At 36.7% G+C, this 19,672-nt stretch overlaps 1 protein-coding gene across 2 annotated transcripts in view; it reads left to right on the forward strand.

Annotated features, from left to right (window-relative positions):
• IDE (insulin degrading enzyme) overlaps positions 1-19,672 on the forward strand; it is a 111,905-nt gene that overhangs the window by 49,629 nt on the left and 42,604 nt on the right. For both annotated transcript variants that reach the window (XM_036828619.1, XM_036828618.1), the window contains exons 5-10: positions 11,953-12,075; positions 16,573-16,685; positions 17,252-17,414; positions 18,132-18,224; positions 18,662-18,753; positions 19,572-19,652. In XM_036828619.1, coding sequence (XP_036684514.1) covers positions 11,953-12,075; positions 16,573-16,685; positions 17,252-17,414; positions 18,132-18,224; positions 18,662-18,753; positions 19,572-19,652 — 665 coding nt within the window. The remainder of the gene's footprint in view (positions 1-11,952; positions 12,076-16,572; positions 16,686-17,251; positions 17,415-18,131; positions 18,225-18,661; positions 18,754-19,571; positions 19,653-19,672) is intronic.

The following is a 19,672-nucleotide window of genomic DNA, read 5'->3' on the forward strand; positions in this document are numbered from 1 at the left end:
TTGTTGAACCCCCCTGCTCCCATCACCTCCACCTCTACTATCTACAGGTAGATGCATACTCCGGGCATGACTATAGAAGACACACAAGGTCCCTGCTCTCAAAGTGCTACAACATGCTGGTAGGAGATTAGAGGTGGGGATAACAGGGAGTAGAATAAAATAAATGTAGAGATTCTTGATTTTACGATTGTACCCTTTTTCTTTATTCAGTTTTTCATTAAAAAGTACATTTAATTTAAATATTTAAATGATACAAAAGTATTTTTTTTTAAAAAGCAAAAACAAAAAGTTGCCCTCTTCTTCATCTACTCTTGCCATTACCACTTCACCAGATGTAATCATTGTTAAAGGTTGCTGTGATTTTAAAATACTGCTTTGGGGATTATGAAATAGCATAAAAATAATAGATTGTTTAGTGTACTTAAAGTTTATGCTTATTACATAAGTTAATTTGGGGGACTTTAAAAAAAGACTATAAAGACAGCTTTCTTTCAGTTTGGATACCATTCTGATATATCTAGCAGCAGCCAGGGAATTAGCATAGCTTTTATAGAAATAGGGATTTTTAAAAATTGTAATTAGAAGCAGTGATACTGTATTCTTTAGACTTATAATATTTGGCACCCTGTGACAGCATCATTGCTAAGGTGAATATTGTGGTCTCTAAAATGTCTATGTAATGATTATCTGAAAAGTGGCTTTCGTAGAGAACATCAGCATACATGGTATATCAAGAGGGACTGAGTTTTAAAAACCAAATTTCAACATCACTACATCCAAATGAGTGTTGTCCTTTAAATAGTCCCTTTGGCAGGTTAGATACCTCCACCAACAATGCTGCTATTGTGCAGAACATGTTAGAGCTCCTCTTTGGGAGTTGCCTTCTTTTAAATAGTCTCACTGGTGATAAATCACAATCAGCATAATCAGGAAGCAGCCACAGATCTTCCAGAAATAAATCCAGTGAGTAAGGTGAGCAGTATTACCTCTGGTCACAAACAAGAAACAATCTTAAAATGTCCTAGAAGAAGGTTTCAGGAGTTATGGGCAAAGAAAAACATTGAATGGTCAGTTACGTGGAGGTGGAGTTTAAGAGCATATTTGTTTTTTAACCACTGACAAGGCTGGGCAGTTAGCAAAATATGAGGTAATATAAACAGCTAAGAGGTGAGTTAGCCAGACTCAGTACAAAAGTACAGAAAATGTGATATAAGTAACGCAAATACCAAGTTACCTACTGATTTTAGAAATATAAACTAACATTGAACTTTTTGGAGTAGAGGTTCTGTCGATTGTTAAGGTCACAGACAAGTTTGAAAGTATGATGAAAGCTGTTTACCCTTACCTTAGAAATCACACACGTATAAAATTTTGCAAAAGTTATTCTTGCAGAAGAATCCTTGTCAGAAATTCATACTTAATTTACTTCTGTTATTTTTTAGTAACTTCAGATGTTTCTGTGAGTGTGGGCCATTTTGTCCATCAAGGGATTATGATTTATTGTTTTAACATTAATATTTAAAATATTAAAATATTATTTTAATAATGTTATTATTATTTAATATCAGGAAAAGCTGGGTATTTTTAAATGAACAAAAACCAAGCATTGTGTTCTATATTTTTAAGAAAACCTTACAATAAAATGTTTGTCCTTAACGGTACTTTTTCTTTATACAACCCACAGTAAGAAGCATATTTTACTCAGAGCACACGTATGTGTGTTTGTGTGAGCAACTGAAACAAAAGTTTTACCAAACAATATCTTTCTTATATTTTCAGATGTAGTCTGGTACCCTCTGTTATATTCTGTTTCTTTTAAAAAAAATTCTGGTCTGCCAATACATTAAATTTATTTCATCACAATCGAGTGGGTCCCAACCTACAGTTTAAGTAATTCAGAGTGAAAGGCAGTCATTTCAGTAGACCCAGGAAAAGCATTTGATAAAACTCCTTCATGAACAAAACAACAAAAAAGCACTCATTCATGAACAAAACAACAAAAAACTCTTGAGTTGATAACAACCTATGCCAGACATCATGATTAATTCTGAAGTTTCAAAGGGATTTCTGTTGAAAGGCAAAAACAAAACAAGAATACCCTCTAATCACTTTTTTGTTCAGTTGTGCCGTAGGTACTAGTCATTGCAGGAAGTTAAGGGAAAAAAACGTCATAAGTAAGAGGTTGAAAGGAAGCAAAAGAAAACTTTCCTTATTTCCATATGATATGATTACATAAAAAATTCAAGAACTCTTCAGATCAGTCATTAAAAATAAGATTATTCACCAGCGTTGCCAAAAGAAGAGAAACACTAACATTGCATTTTTGTATCAATAGTAATCAATTAGAAAAATGCTACAGGAAAAATTATTTCATTTACAATATAAAAATAGCTATAAGGGGGCTTCCCTGGTGGCGCAGTGGTTGAGGGTCTGCCTGCCAATGCAGGGGGCACGGGTTCGGGCCCTGGTCTGGGAGGATCCCGCGTGCCGCAGAGCGGCTGGGCCCGTGAGCCACAGTTACTGAGCCTGCGCGTCTGGAGCCTGTGCTCCGCAACAAGTGAGGCTGCGGTGGTGAGGGGCCCGCGCACCGCGATGAGGAGTGGCCCCCACTTGCCGCAACTGGAGAAAGCCCTCGCACAGAAACGAGGACCCAACACAGCCATAAATAAATAAATAAAATTTAAAAAAAAAGAAAAAAAAATAGCTATAAGGTATTTAGAAGTAGCTCTAGCAGAAGAGCAAAAAATATATAATGGATATAAAAGAATGCCTGAGTAGGGCTTCCCTGGTGGTGCAGTGGTTAAGAATCCGCCTGCCAATGCAGGAGACACAGGTTTGAGCCCTCGTCCAGAAGCATCCCACATGCCGTGGAGCAACTAAGCCCGTGTGCCACAACTACTGAGCCCACGTGCCACAACAACTGAAGCCTGCGCGCCTAGAGCCCGTGCTCCACAACAAGAGAAGCCACTGCAATGAGAAGCCCGCACACCACAACGAAGAGTTACCCCCACTCACCACAAATAGAGAAAAGCCCACACACAACAACGAAGACCCAATGCAGCCAAAAATAAATAAATAAAATAAATTTTAAAAGAAGAGGTTGTGCATGTGAAGTGGTTAGCCAAAAGTCTGGCCATAAAGGTGCTCAGTAAATGATAGTAGCCTCCATAATAACAATGTAATAGAGGATCAGTAGCTGTGAAAGACAGCAAAACTTTGAAAAGGTCTTTGCCATGAAGTCGTGAGGGGCAGCCAGGGCTGCTTGAAGAGTCAGTGGGTTTGATGAACTGACTGTTGGGCAGTGTTATTAGAGAAGTGTTGTTCTCCTGTTCTCTTTTTAGGCTGAACCAGTGGTTGGTGACCACATTCCCTTTGCCCCTTCATTTATCACTCACATATGCCTTTAGTTTTAGTTCCATAGTTCCTGATAAATTATATGTCTTTTCTCTGCCCTGTTGCCTTTAAAAATTTTTTTCTCTGCGTCTCCGTGGAATAAAAGCAGAAGCACTTGAATTTTTAAAAGTAGTTTGGAACAGGAAAGGGAAAACTTAGTTCTGGTTATTCTTTAGTGATCTGTTTCTCTAATCATAACCCCACAGACACTGTGGGAGCAACTGGGTTTAGTCAGCTGAGAAGGAAATAAAAGAAGGAAGTCAGGATGTGGGTGAGGGAAACAAAACAGGCACTCCTTGATAGAATGAAAGGCAAAGTGGGAGAGTGCCTGGAAATAGAGGGTGGAGCTGTATTTAGATATGGGTGATGTTTTTCTTTCTTAATTGTTATGTGGCAATTATGTTTTGTAGCACGTACCACAGGATCATAAGAATCTGAATAGGGTGTTATAAGTGCGCTCAGATTATCTCTCTTTCTCTCTCAGTTGACAAGTAATTTTTTAAAGGTCCTCTACATGTAAAGTGCATTAGAAAATGCAAAGAAGTATAATCAGTGTCTTTGCACTCAAGATGTTTCTGGTTTAGTTGGAGAGCAAGTCAAACCCAGGATTTCACTGGAGTATAATCTCAGATTTGATTTTCCAGGAACATAATCTCTTCTCTCTTTTTTCCTCCTTGCTAATTTTTACTGAGTGCTGTACTAAGCACTTTGCCTGGATTATTTAACTCAGTTCTCACAATATCCCCAGTAGGTACGTGCTCTTATTATTTCTGTCTTATAGATGAGTGAACTAAGACTTCAGAGAAGGTAATTAAATTGCTTAGGGTCACTCAGCTTTTTGAATGCTGGAGCCAGGTCTGGTGCTTTTAACTACTATTCTACCTGCTTTAGGTTTGCCTAGAATTAAATTCTCCAGGATCTCAGAGGAGACGCAAATTGAATTTTCCTGAAGGTTGGGTAGGATTTTCTTAAGTAGAGGAAGAGCCACTCAAGAAGAAAAGGAACAGTATTTATTGTATGAGTATTAAGTGCCACACACTGGGTAGGTGTTTTACCTAATATGATTTCACTTAACTTTAACCACAATACTGAAATTTTCATCATCCCATTTGACAGATGCCAAAACTGATACTGACAGAATAATTAGACCAAAGTTTCATAGCCTTGTGGGGAATACAAGGAGGAGGGAGAAAGGGAGGGTGGTAGCAGAAGTGTCTGTGTAGGTTATGGGATTCAGTATCAAATCAGTCTGAACTCTTAAGCCTGTGTTCTTTGTGATAATGTTAGGTTGACCCCCAAAACCATGACAAGAAGCAAAGACCAAGGGGTGAGCCCTTGGCTGTTATTGGCCATAATAAAGGATGCTTTTGTAGGAAGGAGTAGGAAAATGGATTAGGACCAAAAAAAATATTGTGAAATATGAACCAGAAGGTAGTTGAACATCTCTTGACCCTGGGATGATGATAATGACACAAAAAATTAGACCCCAATAAAAGTTAATCATTTACTTTTTTCTCCCTTTCCTCCCTCCATCCCTTCCTCTTCTTAACTGAAGAATTTAAAATGTACGAAAGTAGACAAAATACTGTAACGAACCCTGTGTATACATCACTTTGCCCCTGGCCAGTCCTGTCTGATCTGCATTCCCAGTCACCCCCTTGTAGTATTTTGAAAAGATCCCAGACATCATATCATTTCACTCACGTATATTTCAATATATGTCTCTAAAGATAATGACTTTTAAAAAACAAGGTAAAAGTACCATTATCATTAATATCATCAACTATGCAGGTAGTGTTCAAATTTCTAGTTGTCTCATAAAAGTCATAATTTTTAAAGGTTTATCTGAATAAAGATCTACTTAAGTGTCAATTGTTAGTGATTAATGTGTCTTTTAAATTTTTAGTCTATAGGTTCATTCTTCATCTCTCTCCTCTGCTTCCTCCCTTTGACCCCCTGGAATTTATTTATTGAAGAATCAGGATATTTATTGTGTAGAACTTTTCATAGCCTAGCTTTTGCTGATTGCATTCCCAACAGTGTAGTTTAACATATTCCTCTGTCTTCTGTATTTCCACAAATTGGCAGTTGGATATAGAGGCTTGGTCAGATTCATTTTTGTCTTTTTTGTGGGAGGGCTTCATAGGTGGTGATGTGTTCTTTCATCAGGGGCGTATAATGTCTAGTTTTCTGTTTATGATGTTGCAGCCATCCTCAATGCGTCATCTCTCTAATTCTAATTCTGTTGTTTTTTTCTCGTATTGATTTGCTTGAATACTACTATAAACAGAAGATCTCTTTTTCTACTTTTGCCTACCCAGTGGTACAATTATTATAGGAAAGGCAAGACAAATGTTTGATTCATTCCCTTTATTTACCAGTTTTCAAAATATTGAGTTGGTTCCCTAGCATCCTTGAATGATGACTAATTTGTTTTTTTTAGTATCATGATAAACTCATAGATATAAAAATATTTGTTTCAGCCTGCTTAGTCATGTATTATTCTCCAAATTTTCCCCTGGCTTTTGTTAGTATCTTTTTTTTTTTTTTCCTTGCTAGGAAATGTGTCTATGGAAAACTAGAAATTGACTGAAAACTGAAAACAAGTGTACAGGTGCTTTATTATGGCATTTAAGAGGCTTTCACTTCAAGTCCCCTTTTCTTTTGTAACTCACATCTTGTACTTACATGTACTTACCCAGCTGCAGGAGAATTGTCCTTCTTAATTTTTTAGGAAAATTTATGTATCTCCAAAGGCTTTGGTCTCTTCCAGGATTTTTAGAAGATTGCTATAGCAAGAAGAAAGAGCTTAAAAAGAAAAAAGAGGTTATAATAATTCCAAGTAACTAACTGTAGATATATTAACCTAACCTTCAGAATCTTGGATTTTCAGAGAACAATTAAGAGTTTCATGGCTATAACTATCAAATGACTTTTCCCTGAGAACCTTATGAGACATACAGTTGGAGCCAGCTTTGATTTCTAAAACACATTTCTAAAACTTCAAACTCAGTCCTTCCCACAGAGTATAAGGAATATTTGGCTGGCTTTAGAATTTTCCAGGAAAATACATTCTATTTACTTGAAAATCAGCACTCATATACATTAGTACTGAGTTTGTAAGCTTTTTTTTAAATAGAATTTATAGTTCTTATAATGAAAATATAAAATAAAATTTACTGAGCTTACAATTTACAAAACCGTCTTCATATCCGTTATCACTTCCCGTAAACTTCACAGCAACCCAAGTTCCTATTAAGTAATTATTGTCTGACAGATGCTATGCTGAGCCTTAACACAGATTATTCATTTAATCCTCATGGCAATCCTGTGAGGCTGGTTCTCTTATTATTCGTATTTACCAATAAGGAAACTGGGGCTTAGAGAAGTTAAGAAACTTGTCTCACAGCTAGTAAATGAAGGGGTCAGGGATTGACTCTTGCTTTTAACAATTGGGCATGTACCCATATTACCCCCATTTTACAGATAAAATAAATGACCCCTTGGAGATATTTGTAGACTTTTCCAAGGTTGCTTAATTAGTCAAGGATGGAGTCAGGATGGGAAACCCTGAATCTCCCAACTGCCAAGCCAGTGCTGTCTCCTGGCAGGCCCAGAGCGGAAGGTCCCAGTGGGTCAGCAATCCTGACATCCTCAAGCCTCTGCTGGAGCTCACTCTTACGGTGAGAGAGCCAGAAAGGTAGGATTCAAGATTTTTGTAGCAGCATTTTAATTTGATATAAATGACCCAGCTGAATTAGTGTTAAATTAGGACAGTATATGTCTAGAGACTGAACTGGTATTTGTTATCCCAGCCATATTCACATTGTTCTCCACATATAGATTCTTAGGTAGAGGAAAGTCATCTGGACCATTTACTGAGCTTTCTTCCCTACTTTGGTGGAACGGTTTCTGTGCTGTACTCAGAAGCCAGGAATCCCTCCTACAATTCAAATCATAACAGACGTAGATACTGTTTATTGCCTATTTTCTGCTGTACTTCAAGTATTATATTAAATTCTGTAACATTTTTACAGATTTATTATTTGTCATAAAAGAGATCAGTATAAAAGCATTTGCCAGATCATTCTTTACACACTACTTAAAGAAACAGAACCTTACTAATACAGTTTGAGCATCTGTTGTACACTTCTCCAATTGCATTTTTCTCCCTGCTCCCGAGAGATAACCACTATCTTAAGTTTAGTGATTGTCACTCCCATGCTTTTTTTTTATAAAACATTGCTGTCATGCATTTATTCCTAAGCAATATGTTGTATAGTTTTTTTAGTTTTATAAAAATGGTATTTTATTGTGAGTAATCTCTACCACTTGTATTTTTTCATTCAGTGGTATATTTGTAAGGATTATCCATATTAGAGAGTGTGCCTCTGATAAGATTTTTAAATATATTAATTAATTAATTAATTAATTAATTAATTTATGGCTGCGTTGGGTCTTCGTTGCTGCACGCAGGCTTTCTTTAGTTGTGTCGAGCGGAGGCTACTCTTCGTTGTGGTGTGTAGGCTTCTCATTGCGGTGTCTTCTCGTTGTGGAGCACAGGCTCCAGGCATGTGGGCTTCAGTAGTTGTGGCATGCGGGCTCAGTAGTTGTGGCACGCAGGCTCTAGCGCAGGCTCAGTAGTGGTGGCTCACGGGCTTAGTTGCTCCGTGGCATGTGGGATCTTCCCGGACCAGGGCTCAAACCCGTGTCCCCTGCATTGGCAGGTGGATTCTTTTTTTTTTTTTTTTTTTTTTAAAGAGAGGTCTAGCTTTTTTTTTTTTTTAATTTTTTTTTATAGCTTCTTTTATTTTTATTTATTTATTTATTTTTGGCTGTGCTGGGTCTTCGGTTCGTGCGAGGGCTTTCTCTAGTTGCGGCAAGTGGGGGCCACTCTTCGTCGCGGTGCGGGGACCGCTCTTCATCGCGGTGCGCGGGCCTTTCACTATCGCGGCCCCTCCCGTTGCGGGGCACAGGCTCCAGACGCTCAGGCTCAGCAGTTGTGGCTCACGGGCCCAGCCGCTCCGTGGCATGTGGGATCTTCCCAGACCAGGGCTCGAACCCGTGTCCCCTGCATTAGCAGGCAGACTCTCAACCACTGCGCCACCAGGGAAGCCCTGGATTCTTAACCACTGCGCCACCAGGGAAGCCCCCTCTGATAAGTTTTTTATTTTTATTTTTTGCTGCTATCTGAAAAATTTATAAAATGCATATACTATTCTTTATCCATTTTCCTGTTGATGAAACATTGCTGCTATAAGCATTTCTTATACATGTTTCCTTGTACACAGTTCTCTAGGGTTCTGGGAGTGGGATTACTGTATATTAGGATATGTACATCTTTTAGATTAAACAGATATTGCCAAGTTGTTTCCTATAGTGGTTGATCCAGTTTGCACTCCCTCATGCAGCGTCTGAGTTCTCATTTCACCATCACCACAACACTTGGTGTCATCAGACTTTCTATTCTATTTATTGGTTGTTAAATATTAGTCTTATGCTTTTTTTACATCTTTTTTCTTTTTTAAATTTGGTGTTATATAAGTCTACCAATGTCAGAACAGCAGATTGAGCTTAAGAGAAGTAGGGTGACTTGTTCAAGGTCATGCAGCCAGAAGACATTTGACCCTGGATTTGATGATATCTCTGCCAACACCAAAGCCAGTGCTTGTTCCTCTGCACCTCCCTACCTGGGGATGATGGCACTGATAGTAGCAGAGTCTACTCAGTAATTTAAGGACTAATTATGGAATTCTGTGCATTATGTCCTGCTTTTCCTGCCATTTCCTCAACTAACTTTCTTGAGAACTTCCACTATAGCTAGCCTTCTTGTTTTTAAAAAACTTTAAAAAAAAATTGTTATAAAAGGGCTAATAAACTTAATAACAAGCCTGACTCTTTGGCCCATTTTTACCTAATATTCATGTTTTTCTGTCAGTGTACTAAGAGCTGACTATCCTGACCCCAAGAGAGTAATAGTGGAGAACTTTTTCCTCTTTCTGATTCAGGAGCTTCTAAGGATACAGCACTGCCATTCTGGGCTGTGTTCCCAAACAGACCACAGTTTCCTTGTGTCATCATATATTAGAAAGCCTAAAAGCATCTAGGTAGCAAATAAATGAATATGTAGATTCACAGAATGGCATCTATTTGTGGCTAAAAGCCACTTTTCAGAACAAACGTGATTGGACCTCTGTTTAGAAGTTTGGCCAGAGATACAGAATCACTAGATTTTTGTACCTTAGGTAGGTCAGGTTGCTGTTGACAGAGTGGCTCCTTTGGCTCGTTTTACTTTTAACTTTTTGTTGAAATATAATAAATGTACTGAAAAGTGTGTGTCTCTGATAAATTGTTGTTGTTGTTTTTACTCTGCTGCTATTTGAAGAATCAGATGAATGAATATACTGCTATTATTTATGTACAACTCACTGAATTTTCAAAACCTCAGTACACCATGGACCCAGCACCCAGTCAAGAAGCAGATTACCAGCAGGATAACCTCTGTTCTGACTTTTCATGACTCAGATTAGTTTAGCCTGTTTTTATGCTTTATATAAATGAAATGATGCAGTGTATACTCTTCTGTGTCTGTCTGGCTTCTCTTGTTCAACCTTAAAGTTGTGAAATTCCTCCGTGCTGTTGCACATGAACAGTGGATTCTTCGTTTTTTTTGTGGTATACTATTCTGTTGTGGTCCTCTGGATCTTTTCACTCTAGCATTGTCAGTATTTTGCCAGTGATACATGTCTTAGTGTATTTGGGGTATGTTCTTGCTTTATCTCTGTGTTTTTAAATGAACCTAAAGATAAAGGGTAAGGATTAGAATGGTAAGATATTCAGGTACATTAAAATCAAAGCAGAATGAGCTAGAACTAGTCAAACTGAAAGAATTTTAAGTTCTAGATGGAGGCCATGATCTTGGTTTTTGTATACTCTGATTTGAGATTTTTTTTTAACCAGAACATTGACCAGATTGTGAATAGGCATATCACACTTAGACTGAAAATCTGATTTCTATCTAACACTATCACATTTATAGTCTGTTGAAATAAAACGTAATTTCTCCAAACTTGGGTGTCCCAGTGTGTGGAGCTTGATGCATATATTGTGGGACTCTGAGCTTGGCAGTATAAATGAGTAAGGAAGCTCTAAGGACTAGTCTCTCTGGAACTGAGGCTTTTATAACCTTCATTTAGTAGAAAAGGGAGGTACCATCAATATTCAAGCTTTACCTTAATATGAGAGAACTTCAAACCATTACCCAACAAAAAGCTTTTTTTTTTCTTTTCCTTTTTTTTTCTGAGGAGTTAGGGCCCTGGATACTTTTTAGATCGCCTGGATTCCTCAGGTAGAATGAGGGAGTATTTTAGGACCCCTAGCAGAGCAGATCTGGAGTTGAACTGGATCTTTAGTGAAACTGAGAAGACTGATAAAGAACCTGGAGACTTGATTAGCAGGCTATGCTAGTGAATATGAGTACATTTGATTGCTTTCTGACTAGAGAAAGGTTAACGAGTACTTGCTGGGCTGTTTCTTGCACACTCCACTAGATCTGTTGATTGAAGCATTCTGGGGCATGAATCTTGGCTCAGAATCTTCAGCTCTACGTGGCTAAAGACTGGGTCTGAGAACGCCATCTGATGGCTCTCTCTAGATACCCAGTTTAGTGAAGGGCACTCTCCCAATGCCAGTTCATCAGCCATTATAATAACCCAAGGGGAAAAAACACATCAAGAATATGTTCTGCCATAGTTTCATCTATTCAGGTGAAAAAGAGTAGCCCATTTAATAGTATAAGCAAGAACAACAATAAAAGTTATTATACTAGATCTTAGGGTATTTCTAGTCAAGATGCCATTTTTAGAAAGATACCAATCATTGAAATTCCACCTCCCAGCCTTTAAATGGCAAGATCTTTATTAGAAATGTACTACTTAGAGAGTTTGACTATTTGCTTTTGACATGCGTATTTTATCCTAATTGAATTAGTTATTAAATTTCATAAGCGATCTCATAGTGGTACGCTGTGTACATCGCTTGAGACTTACAAAAATAGCATTGCATCCTATTTTTACCAGTGCAGGTCAAATTCATGAGAATTCACATCACAAATTTAATGCTTCAGCCAAGAATAGTACATTTCTTTCCACAAGTAACTTGGCAAGTTCCAAAAAGATCCCTCAGTGACTATGTTCAATTAATTACGGAGCACCTAGGGAATTGGAAGTTAAAGTAAGTGTGAATGGAGGCCATGTGGATCTCATTTTGTCTTATAAGTGCTCATAATACCTACTATCTCTTAGGAATTTTAAGAAGTATAATTTTTATAAGGTACTTTAAGCTCTTGAGGGAAGACTCTCTATAGATTAAAATGTTACTAGTTTGTACTATACTATCCTGTTTATCCAGGTTATGGTCAAACATATTTGACTAATCATTATATGTGTTTGTTTGGACTCTATTTTTTAAGTTTACCTTATAACAATGTCAGTAATAATTATAAGACTTTAAAATTTGCGTGTTTTGCTTTTTCTTAGAAATGTTTTTCCTTCCTTTCAGGTAACAAATATACTCTAGAGACTAGACCAAACCAAGAAGGCATTGATGTAAGACAAGAGCTACTGAAATTCCATTCTACTTATTATTCATCCAACTTAATGGCTATTTGTGTTTTAGGTCGAGGTAAGAATCGTTAAAATTTTTTCATGGTGTTGGATAATCTTAGTTTTCCACTTTGGCTTTTTCAAAGTATTGGAAGAAGGATATAAGACACTTCCTTTTATCTGTTCAGAGGCTTTTGAAAATGATCTTGTTGGAGAATATGTGGAGGGGAATTTTGTTTTTAACTCACTGTGTTCTAAAAAGAAGCTTAGGTGATTTTAAATGGAGACCTGAAGAAAATATAAATTAATAGCAAGGAAAGGAAGTATAAAGGATAAGACTGAGAGATTTGACCTTATAAAATTCAAAAAAACTAAAAAAAAATTAAAAGACAGATGATTATAAACTAGGAAAACTATTAGAAAGCAACAAAGTTTGATATTGTTTCCCCTATTAAATTACCATAATTTTGATTTGGGTTTTGTTTTAACTAATACCCATTATGAGGAGAGGTGCTCTTTTGTATTTGTGGTGTATACAATTTATGCAATTCCTCCACACTTTCTGGAGGACAGTTTAACAAGATGCATCACCCTATAAAGTACATTTTTACTTCTAGAAGTGCAATCTAAGGAAATAATCAGAGTTGTTCAAACAGGTGATGTACGAGGATGTTTCAGTATAGTATTTATTAGTGAAAAGTTAGATGCAAGCTAAATGTTCATTAACAGAAGATTGGTTAAATAGTGATGTTATAGGTATATAATAGAGCATCTTATAGAAAATAGCATCCCTTCTCCCACTTCCTCTCCTCTCACCTGCTTTATTTTTCTTTAAAACATTTATCACCACCTGAAATATTAAATATTCTTTATTGTTGCCTGCTGTACCAGAATGTAAGTTACTTGAGAATAGAAACTGTTTGTTCACTGCTTTGTCTGGGTTAGTGCTTGACACATCATAAGTATTCAGTAAGTAAATATTGAATGAATAAATAGTTTCATGACAGTGTTTTCATAACTTGGGAAAATATTCTTATTGTATTAAATAGAAAACAAAAGCACTCTATAAAAGCACTGTGTGCTATCTGATCCCATTTGGGGATTTCTAAAAAATTCTAATAGACATAAATGGGAGACATAAGACAAAGTAGAAAAACATACCAGAAATTTAATAATGTGGTATAGTAGTTAAGAACTCATGCGCTAGAGTCTGAGAGCTTGGGTTTGAATTCCTAATACACCACCTACTCAGTATATAGTGGCTATGAGCTAACAAAGTTACTTCAGTTCTCTGCACTTCAGTTTTTGCATTTGTAAAATGGAGGTGGTACCTCATACCTGTTGTGAGGTTTAATAGAGATAATGCAGAAAAAGTGCATAGTGCCTGGCAACACAGTAAAATGCTCCATAAATGGTAGCTACTTTCAGCATTCCATAATCATGAGCTTATGGGCGACTTTTGTTTTCTTCTTTTGTTTTTGGTTTTGTTTTTTTGCTTTTGTTTTTCAAAGTATTCTGCTATTGGCAAATGTTACTTTTGTGGGTAGAAAATAAACAACTATATATATTTTAACTTGGTAATAGGAACAAGGATATAAAATGGATCCAAGGAGTAAGGCTAATAAAAAATGTATATTATAATCCTGTGTGCTTTCTAAAGGTAGGTAGATCTGTAGAGTGTTAAAAAATATCACTTGGTATTTAGAGCCTAGTCCTGGGAGTAGGTTTCTAAGCTGTATTTTTGTCCACGTCATCTTGAGATAAAACACATGATTTCATTACGCACTTATTAGGCAAGTAATAATGACAACAGATGACGCATACATAAGCCCTGCCCTCAGTGTTCTTGGTTTAGTGGAAATGACAGAATAAGCATCTGAAAGAGACAAAGAGTTTCTTTGTTGCAGTTCCCTCTCCCAGTGTGACTGACCTCCTGTGCTCAGCTCAGTGGATTTGATGACATGTCTGGGAGAAGTGTCTTTACAGTACAGTGGTGTGTGGAGGAAACAGGATCTCTTAAAGGATTAATAGATAATCCGCTCCTTCTTCTAGGAGGAGGGGAGAGGAAGAGTAACCATGTGGAAGGATCTCTGTCACAAAGGGACAAAAAAGTTTTTCTCTCTTCTCCCACGGGGTCCTCCCTCTAGTGTGGCAGCACCAATTACCTGGACACTTGACAAATAGGTAACCGTCAAGTAGAGACCCTAGGATTGCCAAGTCCTGGTAATGTAAAGATGAATGGGACTCAGTTCCCTGATCTCTGGTAGCTCACAGTGAAGACAGATGGTGCATTATTGTACAGCTGCCTTACCTTTAAAAAGCTACATGGTGAATTTGTGCTTCTAAAAGGAAAGGCATTCCCTAGTAGAACCTTGCTCTAAAGGGCCTCGCTGTCGTCAGCACTTCAGGGTGACAAATCATTGTTGACTGCCCATCTTGTTTCCAGTTACGTGTCCCATCTGTGTGTCTCTTTATGTCTTTATGTCAGGTGTCTCTGACATCTCTTGCTCCAAATACACCCGATTCATTCCCGAGTTCACTTGTCATATAACAAACAGCCACGGGTTGGCCTTTTATTTGGCTCTGGACATTTTAGGGTCCTTCATACATGTCAAAAGAATCAAAGTAAAAATACATATGTTTTATAAATAAAGTGCACATGCCCACATTCATAGGCCTAAAAGAGAACTTCATACTATCTATAGGCAATTCTCATATAGTGAGTAAGTGCTTTTTAGAGAGTTCATGGAAAAGTTCAAAATGGGTCCTAGAATATCAAGGGAAATTTCTTATTCGATTCAAATGCTTCCTGACAGTGACAAGTAATGAATGTTTATACCATTTATAAATAACCTGTTTTTGAGGAGGCAGAATCAAGGTGAGTGGTTATCTTCTTTATAAAAAGATAACCTTTTCCACTTTTTTCTTTTTGGAGTAATAGTAGTATGTGTGCACAGAAAAAAATTTATCCCATACAGAAAGATATAAAATGGAAATCACGTTCTTCTTCCTTATCCCACCTTATGACCACTATGCCCTCTCCTCAAAGATAGTCACTTTATATCATTTTTTGTTATACTTGTAAAAGTAGAATTTTGTTAATATACTTGGATTTATGTGTGTCTGTTAAGAAATTAAATGAGATTATACTACATGGCACTGAAGTCTGTGGTTTTCACTTAATAGAGCTTTGAGATATTTTCATATCAGCACATACAGACCTCTCCCTCATTAATGGCTACATAATATTCCAATATACAGACTTTTCGTAACATGCACACGTTGATAGATGTTTAGGTCATTTCCAGTTTTTATTGTTGTTATAAATGGTGTTGCAGTGAACATCTCATACTTTTGCAAATACAACTCTCTATTAAAAATATAGATAGATGATAACATAGAAGAACTTCACATAAGTGGCTATATAATCTTACCAACAATTACAAATCTTTGCATGAGTTTGACACAGTATGGTACAGAATCATATAGTGTTAGACCTTGAAGAGACTTGTGGTCATCCTACCCAGCTTTCATGTTTTATAGAACCTGGAGTGGTTAAACAGTTTGTCCAAATAGTCTCTTGACATAATTGGTTGGTGAAGTTGGGGTTAGAATTGAAGACCCAGGATTCTTCTCACCATTTTATACTATTCCCCCACAAAATCAATTACTTACAAACTCTAATATTTGACTTTCAGCAATGGGTTTAGACTGTGTCTATTTATAAAGTTAATGTTAAAATCTGTCAGTGGTTTCGTATGTGCCTTTTGGGAATCGTAGATAAAATAGTTTCCAAATGCCACTCATTATTCTATTATTGTTTCCAATATTTGTTTGAAATTTATTGCAAGATAATATTTGTAAAACAGTTTTTTAAACTATAAAGAGACAGATATGTGTGAGGTATAATCAATATCAATACTGCATAGCTTCAGAAGTTATATAGGCACTGGTGGGATTTTACTGAACGCTTCAACTTTATCAGATGGAGTTTTTAAAAAATTCCTAGGTTTTCCTTTTAATAGTCCTGAGATTTTTCAGGCAATCGTAAGGTGTTTTCTTTCCCCCCCCAGCTTTACTGAGATATAATTAAAATATAACATCGTATAAATTTAAGGTATACAGAGACTTCCCTGGTGGCGCAGTGGTTAAGAATCCGCCTGCCAATGCAGGGGACACGGGTTCGATCCCTGCTCCGGGAAGATCCCACATGCCGCGGAGCAGCTAAGCCCATGCACCACAACTACTGAGCCTGCGCTCTAGAGCCTGCAAGCCACAACTACTGAGCCTGTGTGCCACAACTGCTGAAGCCTGAACACCTAGAGCCCATGCTCCGCAACAAAGAGAAGCCACCGCAATGAAGAGTAGCCCCCGCTCGCCTCAAGTAGAGAAAGCCCGTGCGCAGTGATGAAGACCCAGCGCAGCCAAAAATAAATAAATTTATTAAAAAAAAAAAACTTAAGGTGTACAACATAGTGATTTTATATATGTGTATATAATCCTAAGATTTTTAAATACTACCCATCATGTGTTATGATTAGTTTAAGTTCTGTTTCCATTGTCTGTTTTCTTGTAGAATCTTTAGATGACTTGACTGATCTGGTGGTGAAGTTATTTTCTGAAGTGGAGAACAAAAATGTCCCATTGCCAGAATTTCCTGAACATCCTTTCCAAGAAGAACATCTTAAAGTAAGTGCATGTATTTCTAGTATTTTTTTCTTTTTTAAATTTATGGACATAATAATATGCCTGGTTTACCAAAGAGTACATGAACATTTTTGGAGGTTCCATTATTTATATAGTTTTTAATATTTGTCTGGTTTATATTAAAATCAAATCAAATCAATTTCACATTTATTAGGGACGTGTATCACCAAAAAGATAACAATATGTTCTGATCTTTGCATGTTAAAAGTAGTTTTGGTAGCTATAACCTTGGCAGACTGTAGAAGCTGTTATCCAGTGCCAGAAGGCAAGTATCCAAAAGTATTGAGCTGCATGGTCAAGGGGACCAAACATGGACTGCATACCAACTGTAATGAAATCCCACTAAGAAAGAGCCCAGGTCGTTTATTTCAGTGTGGTCAGTATGGTTTTCTCTGGCAGTTGATTCTCTCCTGAATTTGGGATTTTTCCATGAAAATCGGTATTCTTTTTTTTTTTGAAAATCACTATTCTTCATAGTTTGTAAGTATTTTATTCAGTAGGAGTTGTACATAGCTAACCTTTTGTGATTTGTTTTATTTTTTCCCCAGCAACTTTACAAAATAGTACCCATTAAGGACATTAGGAATCTTTACGTGACATTTCCCATACCTGACCTTCAGAAATACTACAAATCAAATCCTGGTCATTATCTTGGTCATCTCATTGGGCATGAAGGTCCTGGGAGTCTGTTATCAGAACTTAAATCAAAGGGTGAGTCTCTTGGACACCAGCTTCTGAGGGTAGTACCCCACCTCCACCATATTTTTTTACTCTGACTCTCATTTCTCCTAAATATTTTCCTGTGAAGGAACATTTTCAGATGATACCGTTTAGGGTTGATGAGAGTGAGGTGTTGGTTGTTGTACACTTGTTTTTTGCTTTGGGGTTTTTGTTTTTGTCTTTTTCCATAATTTGTTTTATCCTTCAGTACTGAGCTGTGAAGTTTACATATTTCAAAAGGTATTGTAGTGCATGTTTTAAATAAGATAGAGGTTAAAAAAAGTAAAAGCTCACATTGGGTATTCTTTACCATCTCTATGAAATGTGCTGAAATATTTATTTGCCTGCTCTTATCCATCAAACCAAAGGGTATACTAGGATCAGTCAATAGATTTCCAAGGTTCCTCTCCACTCAGACTCATTTTATATAACACTTAAGCACAGTCATCTACTCTTGATTTCTTGATTTGGGAAATGATTTGAAGCGTCCCAAGGAAAGCTCCCAAACTAAAAATATCATTTGAATCTTTTGCAGTGTCTGAACTGCTTTTCAGTGCTTTTCTGAACTGATTTTTTTCCCAATCTTTTCTGCAAGAGGGCCATTCTATGTGTTCCATTGGGAACATACAGAATGAATTTTTTTAAAAAATTCCTTGTCTTAAAAGAAGACACACATGCAATCATGTTGATTTCCTTTGAATGTTACAGGCTGGGTAAATACTCTTGTTGGTGGGCAAAAGGAAGGAGCCCGAGGTTTTATGTTTTTTATCATTAATGTGGACTTGACTGAGGAAGGATTATGTAAGTATTGACCTTTTTGTTTTTGAATGAAAATTGATTTCTTATGATTTACTTTTATTAACTTATGCTGTGGATCTGTTTTTTGCTGTAAAGCTATAAACACTTTAATTCATACCATTTTATCCATTGTATTTATCATGTGTAACTTCATTTCATGGATGATTTTCCCTCCTTAACAACTGATCATTATGTTGCACTTGTAAAATGTGTACTTGACTTTTTATTTGCTCATTTACTACCCCAAAGCCCCTTCAGTCACATATACCAAATCCTGGAGGGCCATGTATGTGGGACCCTAAAACCAGTCTCAGGGAGGTGAGAACTCCCATCTCTAAGAGGGACCGTCTTCTACTTACCTGACTTTACCTTAGGAGTGAGCTCATTGCTTTGAAGGATTCGAGGACTGAATGGTTTTTAAGTGTGCCCCTTTTTTCCAGTACATGTTGAAGATATAATTTTGCACATGTTTCAATACATTCAGAAGTTACGTGCGGAAGGACCTCAAGAATGGGTTTTCCAAGAGTGCAAGGTACTTTTGTTTCACCAAAATTTTTCTTAAGGAAATTTTTCAAGAAACAAATATATGTGAATTAATTTAAATATAAGGAAGAGGAAAGAAATCAGATTGCTTTTCTATCCCTCAGAAGAAAGTCAGCAGTTTCTTGAGGTTTTATCTATCAGGGCTTACTCTATTCTCTGCCGGCCTGAAGTTGCACGAGCTGTGTCATTTTCAGATCTCGTGATAAAAATTTGTAGCATACTCTCAAAGAAACAGTGAATTGTTATATATATGATTGTGTTCTTAAAAGTGATTTTATTGTTGTTTGTATGGAAAAGCCTGGCCTTTTTTTTGTTTTGCATAAAACAGAAGGTATTTGTCTTTTAAATGTTTAAAGCCTTCTTTTAAGAGTTTTTTAAAATATCTACTATATAATTAAGGACTATCAAGACTCTGAAATGTATTTTAGGATAAGAGATAACCTCTTTACATAGATAAAAGTTTAAAGGTATAATCTCTGCTTGTGAAACTTATGACAATAACTTCTAATCAGGTTGCAGTTCTCTGAAAGGGTCAGCAAAATCATCATGTATGCAACTGTTGGATCTCACAAGCTTCCTCCAAAGTTTTCCTAATTCTTTGACTAATAGTTTCAACAGAATCATATTCTGTGTTTGTTATTTTCATTCATGTTCTGTACATTCCTAAATCAAGCATAGCCTTTTTTTCAGAAAGTGTGATAGTTAAATATGGAGTAGAAAGTCTATAGTGCAAACCAATCCCCCCCCAAAAAAAGTATTTCTAAATAATAGGTGACTTATGTCTAATTGATTTAATTTTTCATTTAGGACTTGAATGCTGTTGCTTTTAGGTTTAAAGATAAAGAGAGGCCACGGGGTTATACTTCTAAGATTGCAGGAATATTGCATGTAAGTTTATTGTTATTTTA

Source organism: Balaenoptera musculus, chromosome 16 (assembly GCF_009873245.2).
Source record: "Balaenoptera musculus isolate JJ_BM4_2016_0621 chromosome 16, mBalMus1.pri.v3, whole genome shotgun sequence".
Lineage (NCBI taxonomy): Eukaryota > Metazoa > Chordata > Mammalia > Artiodactyla > Balaenopteridae > Balaenoptera > Balaenoptera musculus.